This window comes from Nycticebus coucang, chromosome 13 (assembly GCF_027406575.1).
Source record: "Nycticebus coucang isolate mNycCou1 chromosome 13, mNycCou1.pri, whole genome shotgun sequence".
In the NCBI taxonomy this organism is placed as follows: Eukaryota; Metazoa; Chordata; class Mammalia; order Primates; family Lorisidae; genus Nycticebus; species Nycticebus coucang.
The window spans coordinates 56,557,638-56,576,170 of record NC_069792.1 but is presented as its reverse complement, the minus strand read 5'-3'; the positions used below and the strand labels follow the sequence as shown (position 1 = coordinate 56,576,170).

At 41.1% G+C, this 18,533-nt stretch overlaps 2 protein-coding genes and 1 pseudogene across 2 annotated transcripts in view; 1 reads left to right on the top strand and 2 right to left on the bottom strand.

Moving 5' to 3' along the window:
* The window catches only part of RAD54B (RAD54 homolog B), a 130,588-nt gene that overhangs the window by 30,268 nt on the left and 81,787 nt on the right, over window positions 1-18,533 (top strand). The window lies entirely within an intron of this gene.
* Window positions 572-2,045, bottom strand: LOC128563279 (E3 ubiquitin-protein ligase makorin-1-like; annotated as a pseudogene).
* LOC128564003 (huntingtin-interacting protein K-like) lies at window positions 5,529-5,810 on the bottom strand. Its single transcript, XM_053559598.1, has one exon. It carries the CDS (start codon window positions 5,808-5,810, stop codon window positions 5,529-5,531), a length of 282 nt encoding a protein of 93 aa, XP_053415573.1.

Genomic DNA, 18,533 nt, shown 5'->3' with positions numbered 1-18,533 from the left:
GGATGCTTCTATTTCACTCATTAAATTTTCTATATTCTATGTTTATTTTTTTTCTAAGTTTAAGATTTATTTTTGTAACCTTTTTTTTTTTTTTGTGTGTGTTTAGACAGCCTCACTTTGTTGCCTTGGTAGAGTACTATGGTGTCATAGCTCACAGCAATCTCAGACTCTTGGGCTCAAGTGATTCTCTTGCCTCAGCCTCTTGAGTAGCTGTGACTATAGGCGCCTGCCACAACACCCAGCTATTTTCAGAGATGGGGTCTTGCTGTAGCTCAGGCTGGTCTTGAACTCGTGAGCTCAGGCTATCAGCCTGCCTTGGCCTCCCAGAGTGCTGGGATTACAGGCGTGAGCCACTGCTCCTGGCCTTGTAACTTTTTTAAACAGAGAAAACAACACACTCCTTGGGGGAAAGGTGAGGGTTTGAGAAGACAGGCCCTGGGTAAAAATTATTATGACAACACCTGGAGTTGATAGGCCTGCCTAGGAGAGAAACACAGGCACTGCCTTGCCAGCACAGGGGACAGCTACTGTCTGGGACTCAGCAGATTAGTCCACGCACCATGCAAGGTAGCTATAGATTTAAGTCATAAAGATCTTCCAGGTTATCATGAAACAAGTCCTACTAATCTTCAGAGTCTGTCAGTTCATCATCCCCACCTGCAGCCAAAAGCATAAGCAACATCTTGCCCAACTCAAAGGTGACAACCTCTTCTTCATCTTTTGTCAAAGGGACTGCAGTTCTGTCTTTCCTCAGTGAGGTCCCAGAAGTGATTCCTTCATTGGGCCTGATATCTGCTTGATGTTCTCACTTTTCTGTCTCTGTGGCTTCTCTCTACAGCCATCAGGGTATGCATAGTTGTAAAAACAGTTCTCTTCAAATGGGCAACTCCCATGTCCTTCATCAAAATACCCGCCCACCATGTTGCTCATTGCCTCCTTATATTTCTGAATGATTTTCTGCTTCTCTTCTTTCTTCTCCACCCAGTGCTCACTTGGAATGATGTGATCCAGTATTCTGGGTAGGACTTTATGATCTTGCTCTCAAATTGCTTAGCACTCTTCCGCTTGTGAATACGGAAGGTGTGGTTGAGACACCTTGAAACAGTAGGTGTGGTTATTGTTAGAGAGGATCCCGAAGCGGAGTTCACTGGGGTTGGCTTTCTCACTTACCATCTCCATGCAGATCCCACACACAATGTTCTTCTCATGAGCCTCAATGCAGGATTTTATATGTTGGGATCTCTGGGCAGCATCCATTGGATGTAGGACCTGCAGCCCACACATGTCGTATGAGTCCCTGTGGAGTTATGCACAGTTCTCCCCATGGCATATGGCAGCATAGGGGCAAAGCTGCTGCTTTGTTTCCACTGTGGTTTGCTGTTTTTCTGATTATTCCTTAGTCACTGAGCCCTACAGGGGTGCTTCAGTGCAGGAAGGGGCAGTATGGTTAAAGTAGAGTTACCCCGGAACAAATTCAGTAGCATTCACCCAGTCCTCTGGACCTGCTCTTACTTACACTTGCAAAGTTTGAATTTCTTGACTCAGCTTCACCAGTATTCATTTCAACAAGTGGTCTGACTGCTGAAGAGAGGCTTGAGGAAGCAACAACAGATGACTTTGGTCTGGATGAGTTAGGTCTGGAGCAGTTTCAGTGGCTTGCAACGTTCATTTCTGCAGCAGTCTCCATAAATACAGTACCCTTGCTGAAAATACTTGCACACTACACCATATGGACTGTGTTAGAGAGGTCATGCTAGTAGCGACAATTATCTCCTTTACAAACCCCATGCATAAAATAACTGCAGGTGGCTCGGTGCCTGTGGCTCGAGCGGCTAAGGCACCAGCCACATACACCTGAGCTGGCAGGTTCGAATCCAGCCTGGGCTTGCCAAACAACAATGACGGCTGCAACCATAAAATACCTGCAGGTGACCTGTTTAGTCCACCCTCCCCTGCTGCCTTTGCTGCTGCTGCCCTCTCCTCCCACCCTCAGGGACCAGGCAGCCCAGGGATAGGTCAGTGACTGTGGGGAGAGGGATGGGGGAGGCTGCCACCCTTTATATCTACTTTTTTAAGCATACAAATTTATTTAATATAAGTTTTATTTGACATGGGAACCTTCATAAGTAAGGGAAGGCCCAAAAAACTGGCTAAAGCTGTGTACTTATTTTTATAATTTTTAAAATTAATTTTTAATTTTTTATTGATACACAATAGCTATATATATGTAATATTTTGATAGATGTATACAATGTATAATGGTTAAGTCAAGGTAATTGGGATATCCATCACCTCTAACATTTACCTTTATGTTGGACACATTCCAGTTCTCTTCTAGCTACTTTGTGTAATAGAATAATTTATTGTTAACTATAGTTACCCTACTATATTATGGAACACTAGGTCTTGTTGTTTCTATCTGTAGTTTTGTACCCATTAACCAATCTCTTTTCATACTACTTCCCCCACCCCCTGCCCTCCTTTCACAGCCTCCAGTAACCACCAATTGACTCTATCTACATAAGAGCCATTTTTTAGCTCCTATGTATAAATGAGAACATGTGCTATTTGTCTTTCTATGCCAGGCTTATTTCACTTAACATAATGACCTCCAGTTCCTTTCATGGTGCTGTAAATGACAGGATTTTGTTCTTTTTTTTTTTTGGTTTTTGAGAGCCTCAAGCTCTCGCCTTGGGTAGAGTGCCATGGCATCACAGCTCGCAGTAACCTCCAACACCTGGACTTAAGCCATTCTCTTGCCTCAGCCTCCCAAGTAGCTGGGACTACAGGTGCCTGCCACAACGCCCAGCTATTTTTTTTTTTATTTTGGTTTTAGTCGTCATTGTTGTTTGGCAGGTCTGGGCCGGATTCAAACCCATCAGCTCTGTTGTATGTGGCTGGTGCCTTAGCTGCTTGAGCTACAGGCGCTGAATGAGGATTTCGTTCTTTTTTATGATGAGGTAATATTACACTGCCCAGATAATATGTATCATTTTCTTTATTCATCTGTTAATGGACATTTAGCTGATTTCATATCTTGGCTCTTGTGAATAGTGCTGCAGTAAGCATAGGAGTGCAGATATCACTTTGATGTATTGCTTTTCTTTCTTTTGGAAATATACATATTAGTGGGATTGCTGGATCATATGGTAGTTATATTTTTAGTTTTTTGAGGAAATTCTCTGGTATTTTCCCTAGTGGCTGTATTGATTTACATTACCATCAACAGTGTGGGGCGGTGCCTGTGGCTCAAGGAGTAGGGCGCCAGCCCCATATACCTAGGGTGGTGGGTTCAAATCCAGCCCTGCCTGCCCCCAAAAATACCTCCCAAAACAAAAAAACAGTGTATTTGATTTTCTTTTTCTCTCATCAGCATTTGTTATTTTATTTATTTTGATAAAAGCCATTTTTAACTGGGGTTGGATGATATTTCATTGTGGTTTTAATTTGCATTTCACTGATGATTAGTGGTATTGAGCATTTTTTCCACATATCTGTTGGCCTAGGAGGTTTTATTTTGAGAAATGTGTATTCAGATCTTTTGCCCATTTTTAATCTGATTATTTGGTTTGTTTTTCCTATTAAGTTGTTTGAGTTCCTTATGTATTCTGGTTATAAATCTTTTTTTTTTTTTCTGGTTATAAATCTTTTGTTGGATGGATAGTTTGCAAATATTTTCTCCTGTTTTGTAGGTTGTCTTTTCGCTTTGTTGGTTGTTTGCTTTGCTGTGCAGAGCTTTTTAGCTTGATGTAATTCCATTTGTCTGTTTTTGTTACCTGTGCTTTTGACATTTTATAAAAAAATCTTTGCCTAGACCAATATCCTGAACTACTTCCCTAATGTTTTCTTTTAGTAGTTTCATAGCTTCAGATCGTAGGTTAGGTCTTTTGATTTGACTTTTATATGTCTTTTGATTTGACTTTTATATGACTTTTATGGTGAAAAATAGGGGTCTAATTTAATTCTTCTGTATATGGCTATCCAGTTTTCCCAGCCCCATTTCTTGAAGAATGACCTTTCCCTATTGTGTGTCCCTGGTGCTTTTGTTGGAAACAAGTTGGCTGTAAATGTTTGGATTTTTATCTGGGTTTTAGATTCTGTTGCATTGATTTGTGTGTCTGTTTTTATGCCAGTACTATGTTGATTTGGTCTCTACAGCTTTGTAGTATATTTTGAAGTCAAGTGGTATGATACCTCCCTGCTTTCTTCTTTTTCTTCGGGATTTCTTAGGCTATCTGGGTCTTTTGTGGTTCCACGTGAGATTTGGTATTGCCTTTTCTATTTCTATAAAGAATGTCATTGGAATTTTGATATGGATTGCATTGAATTGATAGATCACTTTGGGTGATATTGAGAGAGGGGTGTCTCTGTGTGTGTGTATATATATGTAGATTCATTTCTTGAAATTTGGTAAATATATATATATATATATTTTTTTTTTTTGAGACAGAGTCTCAAGTTATCGTCTGGGTAGAGTGCTGTGGCTTTACAGCTCACAGCAACCTCAAACTCTTGGGCCTAAGCGATCCTCTTGCTTTGCCTGGCTATTTTTTGGTTATAGTTGTCATTGTTGTTTGGCGGGCCCAGGCTGGATTTGAACCTGCCAGCTCTGGTGTATGTGGCTGGCACCCTAGCTGCTTGAGCTATAGGCGTCAAGCCAGGTAACAATATGGTTTTTTTTTTTTTTTTTGGCTGGGGCTGGGTTTGAATGAATTTCTTTCATTAGTGTTTTATAGTTTTCCTTTCAGAGATCTTTCACTTCTTTGGTTAAGTTTATTCCTAAGTATGTAGTATTTTTTGTAGCCATTACAAATGTAAATTGTTGATTTTTTTCAGATGATTTTCTAGTATATATAAATGTTACTGATTTTTTGTATGTTGATTTTTGTATCCTGCAACTTTACTGAATTAATTTATCAGTTCTAAGAGTTAAATGGTGGAATTTTTAGGTCTTTCTAAATATAAGATCATGTCATCTGGAAACAAGGTTAATATAACTAATTTCCCAATTTATTTATTTATTTATTTATTTTTTTGCAGTGTTTGGCCGGGGCTGGGTTTGAACCCGCCACCTCTGGCTAATGGGGCCGGCGCCTTACCCTTTGAGCCACAGGAGCCACCCTAATTTCCCAATTTATAAGGGAAAAATTTCCCAATTTTTATTTTTCTCTTGCTTATTTGCTTTGGCTAGGACTTTAAGTGCAATGTTGAATAAAAATAAGGAAAAGGACATTCTTTTCTTTTTCCAGATCTTAGAGAAAAGTCTTTCACTATTTCCCCATTTCATGTTGTTGTACATGGTCTTGATTGTTTTTTTTTTTTTTGAGACAGAGTCTCACTATGTTGCCCTTAATAGAGTGCTGTGGCATCACAGCTCACAGCAACCTCAAATTCTTGGGCTTAAGTGATTCTTTTGCCTCAGCCTTCCAAGTAGCTGGGACTACAGGTGCCTGCACAACACCCAGCCTTTTTTTGTTGTAGTTGTCATTGTTTTTTAGCAGGCCTGGGCCAGGTTCCAACCCGCCAGCCTAGGAGTATGTGGCTGGTGCCAAACCCTGATCTTCCTTCTTGATAGTGACTTTAGCCAGTTCCTTCTCTTGCTCCTGTTTGGCTTTCTTTTCCCTGGACCATCTGTCCCCAGTGATGGACATGGTTCTTTCCACATTGGAACTCTGGATCTCCTCCTCCACATAATTGGTGACCTGCCCCAGGTCCGCTGTATCACTGTCATGGGTCCCAGGCTTCTCGGGGGCTGCTCTTGGCCTCTGGTCTGTCTCCAGTTCCAGCTCTACATCACCTTCGGTTGCCATACCAATTCCCAGTTTTTTGATAAATGTTTGGTAGAATTCATCAGTGAAGCCATTAGAGCTTGGGCTTTTCTTTTCTTTTTACTTTCTTTTTTTTTGAGACGGAGTCCCACTCTGACACCTTGGGTAGGGTGCTGTGGCATCATAGCTCACAGCAACCATAAACTCTTGGGCTTAAGAGCTCCTCTTGCCTTGGCCTCCAGAGTAGCTGGAACTGCAGTCATGTCATGCCAGGCTAGTTTTTCTATTATTAGTAGAGATAGAGCTCTCCTTTTTGTTCAGGCTGGCCTTAGACTCCTGAGCTCAAGCAGTTCACCCACCTCAGGCTCCCAGAGTTCAAGGACTACAGGCATGATGAGCCACTGAGCCCAGCCTGGGCTTTGCTTTGGTAGGAGAGTTGTTATGGTTGCTTCAGTCTCATTACTCGCTGTGGTCTGTTCAGCTTTTCTAGTTTCTTCTTGGTTCAGTCTTGGTAAGTTGTATGTGTTGAGGAATTTATCCAGTTCTTTAAGTTTTGCCAATTTGTTGATGTGTAATAGTTCATAGTAGTCTCTAATGATTGTTTGCATTTCTGTAGTATCTTTTTTATTCATTTGGGTCTTTTTTTTTTAAGTCTAGCTAAATATGCGAATTTTATCTTTATTATTATTATTATTATTTTGATGTGGATACTTCCAGACATTAAAAAATACTTTTATATATACAAACACAGGTTTTTTAATTAAAAAAAATACATTTTGCAGTGTGCTTTTTTCTAGTAAAAACTATGTATTTCCATTAGTTTTTTTCTTTTCTTTTTTTCCCAATTTTATCTTTTTGAAAAACTTTGTATTTTTGGCCTTTTGTAATTTTTTTGAAGTCTTAATTTATTTCTGTTCTCATCTTTATTATTTTTTTTCTTATACTGATTCTGGGTTTGGTTTCTTTTGCTTTTTAGCTTCTTGAGGTGCATAGTTAGGTTATGTAAAATACTTTTGCTTTTTTCATGTTTGTATTTATCGCTATAAACTTTCATATTAGTACTCTTTTGCTGTGTTCCATAGATTTTTGATTTGTTATATTTTCATTTTCCGAATTTTATGAAAAAAAGTTTTTTTTTTTTGAGACAGAATTTCAGTGTCACCCTTGGTAAAGTACTATGGCATCCCAGCTCACAGCAACCTCAAACTCTTGGGCCTAAGAGATTCTCTTGTCTCAGTCTCCCAAGCAGCTGGGACCACAGGCACCCGCCACAACGCCCAGCTATTTTTTTGTTGCAGTTGTCATTGTTGTTTAGCAGGTCTGGGCCCAGTTCAAACCTGCCAGCCTGGGTGTATGTGGCTGGTGCCCTACCCACTCAGTTGCAGGCACTGTCCAGTTTTATGAAATTTTAAAATTTTATTCTAAATTTCTTCATTGATTGGTTTATTCTGGAACATGTTTAATTTCCATCTGTTTGTAGTTCCTCTTGCTATTGATTTCTAGTTTTATTTTCCTATTGATTTCTAGTTTTATTTTCCATAGTGGTTTGAAAATTTATTTTGATTTTCAATAATTTGTTGAGATTGGTTTTGTGGCCTAAGATATTTTAGAGAATCTTCTGTATGCTGATGAGAATGTGTATTCTGTAGTGGTTGGAAGAAATGTTTTGTAAATGTCAATTAGGTTCATGTGTTAGATTGTAGTTTAACTCTGACATTTATTTGTGTATTTTCTGTCTAGATGATCTGTCCATTCCTGAGAGTTTGGTGTTGAATTTCATACTACTAGGGTACTAGCCTGTGTCATCCTGTGAACATGTATTGGTATTTTTCTTTATTTGGGTGCTCCAGTGGTGGACACACACACACACACACACACACACACATATAATCACTTTGTATGTTGATACTGTTTTCTGGTTGATTGTAACTCCTTTCCTTTTTCTTCTATTTTTACTGTCTTCCTTTGTGGCTAAATGATTTTTCTCTGGTACTATCTTTTAATTCATTGCTTTTTACTTTTAGTGTATCTATTATAGGTTTGTGCTTTGGGGTTATTATGAGGTTTACAAAAAATATTTTGTAAATGTAATAGGTTCTTTCTTTCTTTTTTTTTTTTTTTTTTTTGAGATAGAGTCTCACTATGTCACCCTTGGTAGAGTGCCATGGCGTCATAGCTCATAGCAACCTCAGACTCTTGGGCTTAAGTGATTCTCTTGCCTCAGCCTCCCAAGTAGCTGGAACTACAGGTGCCCGCCTTAATGCCCAGCTATTTTTTGGTTGTAATTGTCATTGTTTGGCAGGCCCGGGCTGGATTCGAACCCGCCAGCTCCAGTGTATGTGGCTGGCGCCCTAGCCACTTGAGCCACAGAGCCTGTAATAGGTTATTTCAAACAAATGACAATTTCTAGTTTCATGAACATTTTGTTGAAATTTACTTTCAACAAAGTAGCACAGTGGTTATGGCATTGGCCACATACACTGCGAGGCTTGTGGATTCGAACCCAGCCTGTACCAGTTAAAACAACAATGACAACTGCAACAAAAAATAGGCATTGTGATGGGCACCTGTAGTATCAGCTACTTGGGAAGCTGAGACAAGAGAATTGCTTAAGCCCAAGAGTTGGAGGTTGCTGTGAGCTGTGACGCTATGGCACTCTACCAGAGGGCAACATAGTGAGATTTTGCCTCAAAAAAAAAAAAAAAAAAAATAACTGGGCGTTGTGGCAGACGCCTGTAGTCCCAGCTACTCAGGCGGCTGAGACAAGAGAATCCCTTGAGCCCAAGAGTTTGAGGTTGCTGTGAGCTATGACACAACAGCACTCTACCTAGGGCAACAAAGGGAGATGAAAAAATAAACAAAGGAAAAACTAAAGTTTTACACTTCACTCCATCTCCCCCCTGAATTTTGATCAAGGTCTCAACTTGTATTTTTTTATATTGCGTATGCCTTAATATGTTTTTATCATGTTATTATTAATAAATTTCTTTTTTAGTCTTCATAATAAAGATGAGCGGATTATATACCACAATTACATATTAGAGTGTCCTGAATTTGTCCATGTACTTACATTTACTAGTGAGTTTTATACCTTCAAATATTTTCTTTTTATGTTAGCCTCCTGCTTTCATATTGAAAAATTCCCTTTAACATTTCTTGTAAGATGGTTCTAGTGGGGTGGCACCTGTGGCTCAAAGGAGTAGGGCACCAGGCTGGAGGTGGTGGGTTCAAACCCAGCCCTGGCCAATAAAAACAAAACAAAACAAACAAACAAACAAAAACTGCAAAAAACAAAAAACAAAAGGATGGTTCTAGTGATAAATTTTTGTAGCGTTTGTTTGGGAAGGACCTTATTTCTCCTTCATATTTGAAGGAAAGCTTTGCTGTGCAAATTGTTCTTGGTTGACAGTTCCCCCACCACTTCACTCCTCTTCAGTAGTTTGAATATATCTTCTCAGCCACTCCTTTCTGATCTGTATAGTTTCCCCTTCAATAGAGGAGTCTGTTGTCAGACTAATCAGAGCTACTTTTTGTGTTATTTGCTTTTTTCTTCCTACTTTTAGGGTCTCGTCTTTCTCCTTGATCTTTGAGAGTTTGATTATTATATTCTTTGATGTAGTCTTATTTGGGTTGAACTGGTCTTATTTGGGTGGTCTCTGACTTTCCTATATCTTGATATTTATATATTTCTCGAGATTTGGAAAGTTTTCTGTTATTATTTTTTGAGTCGCAGTCTGCTTTGTCACCTCAGATTGGAGTGCAGTGGTATTCTTGCAACTCACTGCAACCTTAACCCGCTTCAGCCTCCTGAGTATCCTGGGACTACAGGTGCGACCAATTTTTCTAGTTTTAGTAGCGATGGGGTCTCACTCTTGCTCAGGTTGGTCTCAAACTCCTGTGCTGAAGCAATCCTATGGCCTTTGCCTGCCAGAGTGCTAAGATTCCAGGTGTGAACTACTACACCTGGCCTGTTATTATTTTTTTGAATAAGCTTTCTATCTCTTGCTCTTTCTCAACTCCCTCTTGATTACCAATGACTCTTAGATTTTCTTTTTTTTGTGGTCATATTCTATATTTTGTAGGCATTCTTTATTTTTTATTTGTTTTTTTCTTCTTTGTGTACTTTCACACAGGTCATCTTTGCACTCATTGATTCTTCTGCTTGATCCATTCTGCTATTAGGAACCTCCAGTGCATTTTTTCTGTTCAGCAAATGTATTTCTTAGTTCTAGAATTTCAATTTCTTTGTTACATTTCTGTGATATATTTCGGAATTAGTTTTCTTTGTTATCTTAGAGTTTGAGTTTGCTTAGAACTACTATGTTGAATTTTTTATTTTTATTTTTTATTTTGTGAGGCAGTCTCGCTCTTTCACCCAGGGTATAGTGCTATGGCTTCATAGCTTATAGCAGGGGTTCTCAACCTGTGGATTGCAACCCACAGGAACTGTATTAAAGGTTTGTGGCATTAGGAGGATTGAGAACCACTAGCTTATAGCAACCTCAAGCTCTTGGGCTCAAGCAATTCTCTTGCCTTACCCTTCCAAGAGGCTGAGACTATACGGATAATCTGAGAGTTTACATATTGCTGTCTCATTAAGATCAGCTACTACTCCTTGCTTAGTCTGTTTGGGGATGTCATGGTTCCCTGTTTGCTGTTGTTTCTTGTGGACATACATTTGTAGTTTGCACTGAAGGATTAGTTATTTATTCTGGTCTTCTCCATCTGTCGTCATTGTCTTCTTCCTTTTTTTTTTTTTTGAGATAGGATCTTGCTGTCTCGTCCAGACTTAAGGTGCAGTGGCATGATCATTGCTTACTGCGACTTCAGTCATCTAGGCTCAAGTGATCTTCCTGGCTCAGCCTCCTGAATAGCTAGTACTATAGGGGTATGCCAGATTAATTTTTAAATTTTTTTATAGATTGGGTCTTGCTATGTTTCTCAAGCTGGTTTCAAACTCCTGGCCTCAATTAATTTTCCCAGCTTGGCCTCTCAAAGTGATAAGATGTGAGCCACCATACCTGGCCATGTCTTGTTTTTTATTGGATGTCTTTGCCTAGAGGTTCTTTGCTGTTTGCCTGTTTAGTATTCTTAATCCTAGATTGCTTCCTTTTTTTGGACTCTATTAGTCCCAGGTTTGCTTTGGCTCTTGCAAACTTTTGTAGTGCTGGCTGCCTTGGATGGGAGGGTCCAAGAGGGGACACCCTTATTGTGTGGGAAGTCTAGGTTATGCGTCCTTAGCATGGTACTGCTGTACAGCTACTCTGACTTGGCTGTAGAGAAAGGGCAGAGTTTCTTATGTTGGAATTGTTAGTCTCTCCTATTTGTCTGTTTGCCTTTAGGGGTTTTTCTTCCTTAGGCATTTGACATACTTCCTCTAAGCTGAGGCAGGAACTGTTTTCCTGCAAGGGAACCCAAGATGGTAGAGAAGTTTGCTGTTCACCTTGCTCTTTTTTCAGTGTAGAAACTGTAAGTGTTGAGTATGTGAGATTTTCTTTATGAGTTGCTTGACGGATTGGGGAAGGGACATTGCAAAGGGAGAAGTCCATTTCTCTTACAGTCTGCTTGGAGTTTTTAACTTCTCTGTGGCTCCTGGGATCATCACAGCCTCAGATTTGAGTTCTGCCATATTGGCAGTGATAATCTGGGTGCTGGCTATATGATTTTGATTTTCTGTGAGGTGAATAAATGAAGGCAGATTGCTTTTAGTTCATCATTTGGTGATGCATCACTTTTCTTAGTTTGTAAGAGTTATAATTAATTTTGATTTAATAAGAAATACATGACAAAAAAATTTTTTGAGACAGAGTCTCAATATGTCACCCCAGGTAGAGTGCTGTGGCATCACAGCTCATAGCAACCTCAAACTCTTGGGGTTAAGTCAGTGGTTCTCAACCTTCCTAATGCTGTGACCCTTTAATATAGTTCCTCATGTTGTGGTGACCCCAATCATAAAATTATTTTTGTTGCTACTTCATAACTGTAATTTTGCTACTATTATGAATCGTAATGTAAATATCTGATATGTAGGATATATTTTCATTGTTACAAAGGGGTCGCTACCCACAGGTTGAGAATTGCTGGCTTAAGTGATTTTCTTGCCTCAGCCTCCCGAGTAACTGGAACTATAGGGGCCCGCCACAATGCCTGGCTATTTTTTGTTGCTGTTGTTATTGTTGTTCAGCAGGCCTGGGCCAGTTATGTGGCTGGCGCCCTACTCACTGAGCTACGGGCACCAAGCCACGTGAATATTATTTTTGTAAACTTTTTAGTAATATGCTTAAATTAAAAGTTCTTAACTGTTCTCCTCATACTCCTCTTTTCCAGTAGTAGGTTTTGTCATTTAGTTTATTGTGTATCCTTGCAGACCAGGATTGTCCATTAAAAATATAATATAAATTATATATATAGATTAAAAATTAACATGTCCAAAACATATCATTTGAGCATATAATTAATGTAAAAATTATAAATTATTAATATTCCCACTAAGTCTTTGAAAACTGGCATATGTTTTTACGTTTACAACAAATCTTTAGTTGAATGCTATTTATTTTGCCAGGGCTGGGTTTGAACCTGCCACCTCTGGCATATGGGGCCGGTGCCCTACTCCTTTGAGCCACAGGCACCACCACTTGAATGCTAATTTTTCTTGTAAATTCTTTCTTTCTTTTTTTTTTTAAGAGACAGAGTTTCACTTTGTTGCCCTCACAGCTCACGGCAATCTCCAGTCTTGGGCTTAGGCGATTCTCTTGCTTCAGCCTCCTGAGTAGCTGGGACTACAGGCACCTGTCACAATGCCCAGCTATTTTTTTGTTGCAGTTTGGTCCAGGCTGGGTTCGAATCCACCACCCTCGGTATATAGGGCTGGCGCCCTACTCACTGAGCCATAGGTGCCACCCATTTATTGTAAATTCTTGATCATTATTTAGAGTTTATAGTATTTACAGTTGAAAAAAATAGATTTGCATACCCATGTTGTTGTAAAGATACTTAATATTATTCTACTAGTCAGTTGAGTTGTCGTTTAAATTTTTGTTAACATTTGATAGAACTAGTTCTTATTTAGTTATTTATTTAGAGTCTCATTTTCATCCTGGGTAGAGTGCAGTGGCCTCCCCAGTAGCTGGGACTACAGGTGTCCACCATGTTGACCTGGTAATTTTTTAGAAACGGGGGTCTTGTACTTGCTGAGGCTGGTCTCAAACCTGTGAGCTCAGGCAGTCTACCTGTCTCCCTCCCAGAATGTTAGAATTACAGGCGTGAGCCACTGAACCTGCCTAGTTCTTCTTTTTTAGAAGAATTGATTGAAAAACGTGGCCATTTGGAATTCTTCTATGCGGTAAGCTCCCGTCTGGTGAATAAAGTCCTTCCTCTTATAAACGTGGTGTTTGGGTGCTCTCTGTTGGGCCTCGTCTTCCTGCAACATTTTTGGTTCCCTGACTGGGAAGCGAGATCACCCTTGGAGAGAACATGCACCTGGTAGTTGCCACCAATCCTCTGGACATCCACGTGGGTGCCCCTGATTGGCCTGGGCCATGTGAACCACCGAGCGTGCCAGGGAGGCAATTTGGCCTCCCAGTGTGGATGCCTTGGCTGGGCGGAGAAAGGACCCCCTCATGGGTCTTCAAGGAGCCAAACACCAGGAGGAACTGGCATGCACGAACAGGTACTTACACAGGGAGACATCTAGGACAAGGTATGACCCATCTGGGGATCCCACTACAGTTTAGTGGAAGAAGGAGCCTGATCAACTCCATGGGTATTAGATCACCGGCAGGTCTGTTGAGAGGTGTATGAGAGTGTGTGGATGTGGTGTGACTGAGAGAACTCTGAGGGTGGAGTTGAACCTCCCTTCACAGGGCCTAGAGCAGTGTTGGTTTGCCTCCTATGGCAAACTGGCAGCTTGAATGGGAAATCGAGGCTGCCCAAGTTAAGAAATGGGTTGGAATTGTATCATAGAGTGTTTGGAGAATGACTGAGATGGATAATAATAGGTGGGGTTTCGCTCCCCCCCCATTCACGGGGTGAAACGAATGTGTGAGTGTGCCCTTCTTCCCTACTCCAACTTTGCCCCCTGGCTATTCTGAGAGAAACTGGAAGTTCCAGGTTTTCCACCTTCTGTCTGTCTTTGGTGGCCACATGGCCATGTAGATCTTGGAGGAAAAGGAAAAGACATTAGAAAGGATGTTGTTGTAGTTTTGTTACTGGAATTTCTTCACTGAGTCTTTGGTCTCAGGAATTTAAGAATTGAGCTGGTGGGCCAAAGATCAGTGATAAAATGGAATTTTGTTGGACTGAGGGGTCTGCAGAGTGAGTGGAGAGTGCCACGGCTATTGGCAGAGGGGCTGTGCCTTGGAAAGTGTTGCGGTTCAGGAAGTCCCATGAGCTCTGGATGGCCCTCGAAATCGAGGGAGGGAGTATAAATCTCATGCTGGATGGGAATGTATCCATATCAGTAATAGGTCTCCAAGGTGAACAGCCTCTAGAAAGGGGGAGGAGGCCCAGGTTGGAGGTTTCCTGCATGAGTCCTTTTTCTAGGGGTAAAAATTGGCCCTGAGAGATATTTTGGCCAGGACTTGGTAGATGGAAAAATACCTTTACAAACTGAAGGGGTGTTCTAGCAAATAAATGAATGCAGCCCTCACCTTGGACAAGGTTATTAGGTCTTTGTTGTGGTATTTGTCTGGGGAGAGGATTAGGGTGTGTGCCCCTTAGGGTGGAGCCATCCAAAATGTTTGGGACTGCTTTGTTCATGACCTTGCTGGGGCTCAGAGGGTTTGTGCCTGGAGATGGGAGTCTGATGTCTGAGCTCACCTGAGCCTGAAAAGTGGGGGTTTCCTGTCCAGCCCTGAGTGGGAAAATCCTGTATCAATGTTATATCTCATAAAATGTCTCTCATTTGTAAAATGTAATCATTGGTTGTTTAAATTGTTGAGGAAACTGGGTCTTTGTCAAAGGATAATATTCTTGCCTTTTAAACCTTCTAATTATCAGTTTGGCTGAGTGAATGGGTGACTACATAGTAAAATGGGATCCTGTTTTGTGGGAAGTGGGTTTTTTAGAGTAAGAGAAATTAGACAGAAAGGAGAATGGCATAGTATAAAGAAAGAATCTTGTGTGATAGGTTGGGGCAGGAGAGAGGCCTTGTAGGTAGAGCCGCTGAGGCTTGATCTGCTCTGAGTAGAGTCTCCAGCCGGGGTCGGAGTCTGGGGCTCTGCGCCCACTGAAGCACGCCTGCCCCCTCCAGTGTGCAGGCCAATGAAACTTTAAGAACTGTAAATTTGAGAAAGAGAGATTGAAACCAGAAAAGACACTGGGAAGAATCATCCATCCTCAGGGACGTGGAGAAGGCTGTATAAGACCTGTGTAGAGGTTAAGAAAACTATTCCTTTGGTGGTGGCCTGAAGAGATTATCTTAATTCCAATGCTATCCTGGAATTTATGTCCAAGATTCAAGAAGATTAGGACTGATAAGAATAGAGAAAAGTGGGAATAGCTGGGCCGGGACCCGTGATCGGCACCATCCCACTTCCAGAAGAGCTGTGCCTGGACCTCCGGAAGAGCTACGCCAGGACCCGTGATCGGCACCCTCCTGGACCTCCGGAAGAGCAGCACCAGGACCTGTGATCGGCACCCTCTCGGACCTCCAGAAGAGCTGTGCCGGAACCTGTGATCGGCACCCTCCCAGACCCCGGTAAGAGCTGTGCTGGGACCCTCCTGGACCTCCCAAGAGCTGCGCCCTCCAGGACCCTGGTAAGAGCTGCACAGGGACCCACTACCCTGCCTGCCGGGCCTCCCCACACCCTGACCAGGAACTCCAGGAGCCGTGCAACCCCACTTTCTCCCTCCTGTACCCTCCCTGCCTCTGCACTGCCTGTTTGTCTGGCCAGGGACTCTGGTAGCTGCGTGCCCTCCAGATCCCTCCCTGCCTCTGCGCGGAGCCCTTCTCCTGGCCAGAGACTGCTGGAGCCTTGGGCCCTCTGGGCACCAGGCACTCCCAGAACCGTGTGTACCACCCCCCGCCCTGTTGCTGGATCTGGGGTGTCACACTCTGGAACTGCTCCCACGACCAGAACTCCCTGGCTGGGGCAGCCCCAGAAGAGCTACACAGTGTCACTCCCTACAAAGATCCAGCAACAATAGAGTGATCCCCCCAGGTCTAATCTCGGAAAGACACCACCCGAACTCTGAGGACAGCCAGAGGCAACAGTGAAAAACAACCATGAGACGAAATCAAAGGAAATACTCTGGCAATATGAATAATCAGAGTAGATCAACTCCCCAAGGAACAATGGGGCAGACACACCACAACATGCCATGCACAAACAAATAGCTGAGATGTCAGAAATCAAATTCAGAATCTGGATAGCAAATAAGATCGAATTAGAATTCCAAGCAGTAACCCAAAAGATGTGTAAAGAAGTCAACGAATTCAAAGACCAAATAACTAAAGATTTTGACACATTGAAACAAGAAGTTTCAGCCTTCAAAGATCTGAGAAACACAGTAGAATCCCTCAGTAACAGAACGTAGCAAGCAGAGAAAGGATTTCTGACATTGAAGAGAAAGCTTTTAAATGCTCCCAAACTCTCAGAGAGGAAGAGAAATGGAGGGCAAAAACAGATCACTCTCTTAGAGAGCTCTGGGATAATTCTTAGAAAACCAATATTCGTCTTATAGGGATCTGCGAAAGCGATGAAGTGGCTTCATAAGGCACAGAGTCTCTTCTCCATGAGATTATGAAAGAGAACGTTCCAGACATGCCAAGAGATTCTGAATTTCAGGTAGCTGACAGTTTCAGAACTCCAGCACGACTCAACCTGAATAAGACATCCCCCAGACACATCGTAATCAATTTCACTAAAGTTAATATGAAGGAGAAAATTCTGAAAGCAGCCAGAGTAAACAAAACCATCAACTACAAGGGGAAGAATATTAGAATAACTGCAGATCTCTCTGCTGAAACCTTTCAAGCTAGAAGAGGATGGTCATCGACTTTTAATCTCCTAAAACAAAATAGCTTTCAACCCAGGATCCGGTACCCAGCCAAACTGAGTTTCATTTATGATGGAGAAATTAAATACTTTAATGACATTTACATGTTGAAGAAATTTGCCACAACTAAACCAGCTGTCCAGGATATTCTCAGACGTATCCTCCATGAAGCCCAGCATAATCCTCCACCAGAAAAGTAAACCCACCCAGAAAATTTTGATCAAATTCCAACTTCTACAGTTGCAAAAGTATTAAAAATGTCCACCAGACTCTTGAAAGGATTATCAAAATTCTCAATTAATGTGAATGGTTGAAATTGTCCTCTAAAGAGGCACAGGTTGGCTGACTGGATACAAAAACTCAAGCCAGATATCTGCTGCATACAAGAATCTCATCTTACATTAAAAGACAAATACAGACTCAAGGTGAAGGGACGGTCATCTATACTCCAGGCAAATGGAAAGCAGAAAAAAGTAGGTGTTGCAATCCTGTTCGCAGATGCAATAGGCTTTAAACCAACCAAAATAAGGAAGGATAAGGATGGACACTTCATATTTGTTAAAGGTAATACTGAATATGATGAGATTACTATTATTAATATTTATGCACCCAACCAGAACGCACCTCAATTTATAAGAGAAACTCTAACAGACATGAGCAACTTGATTTGCTCCAGTTCTATTGTAGTTGGAGATTTTAACAACCCTTTAGCAATGCTGGATAGATCCTCCAAAAAGAAGCTAAGCAAAGAAATCTTAGATTTAAACTTAACCATTCAACATCTGGATTTAACAGACATCTACAGAACATTTCATCCCACCAAAACTGAACACACATTCTTCTCATCAGCCCACGGAACATACTCCAAAATCGACCACATCCTAGGCCACAAATCTAACTTCAGCAAATTAAAAAAAAAATAGAAATTATTCCTTGCATCTTCTCAGACCATCATGGAATAAAAGTTGAACTGAGTAAGTCCCAGCTACTCGGGAGGCTGAGGCAAGAGAATCACTTAAGCCCAGGAGTTGGAGGTTGCTGTGAGCTGTGTGTCGCCACGGCACTCTACCAAGGGCCATAAAGTGAGACTCTGTCTCTACAAAAAAAAAAAAAAAAAAAAAAGTTGAACTGAATAAAAACAGGAATCTGCATACCCATACAAGATCATGGAAACTAAATAACCTTATGCTGAAGGATAGATGGGTTATAGACGAGATTAAGAAGGAAATCACCAAATTTTTGAAACAAAACAACAACCAAGACACGAATTATCAGAACCTCTGGGATACTGCAAAGGCAGTCCTAAGAGGGAAATTTATAGCACTGCAAGGCTTCCTCAAGGAAAGAGAGGAAGTTAATAACTTAATGGGACATCTCAAGCAGCTGGAGAAGGAAGAACATTCCAACCCCAAACCCAGCAGAAGAAAAGAAATAACCAAAATTAGAGCAGAATTAAATGAAATTGAAAACAAAAGAATTATACAACAGATCGATAAATCCAAAAGTTGGTTTTTTGAAAAGGTCAATAAAATAGATAAACCTATGGCCAACCTAACCAGGAAAAAGTAAATTCTCTAATTTCATCAATCAGAAATGGTAAAGATGAAATAATAACAGACCCCTCAGAAATTCAAAAAATCCTTAATGAATATTACAAGAAACTTTACTCTCAGAAATATGAAAATCTGAAAGAAATCTACCAATACTTGGAATTATGCCACCTACCAAGACTTAGCCAGAATGAAGTGGAAATGTTGAATAGGCCTA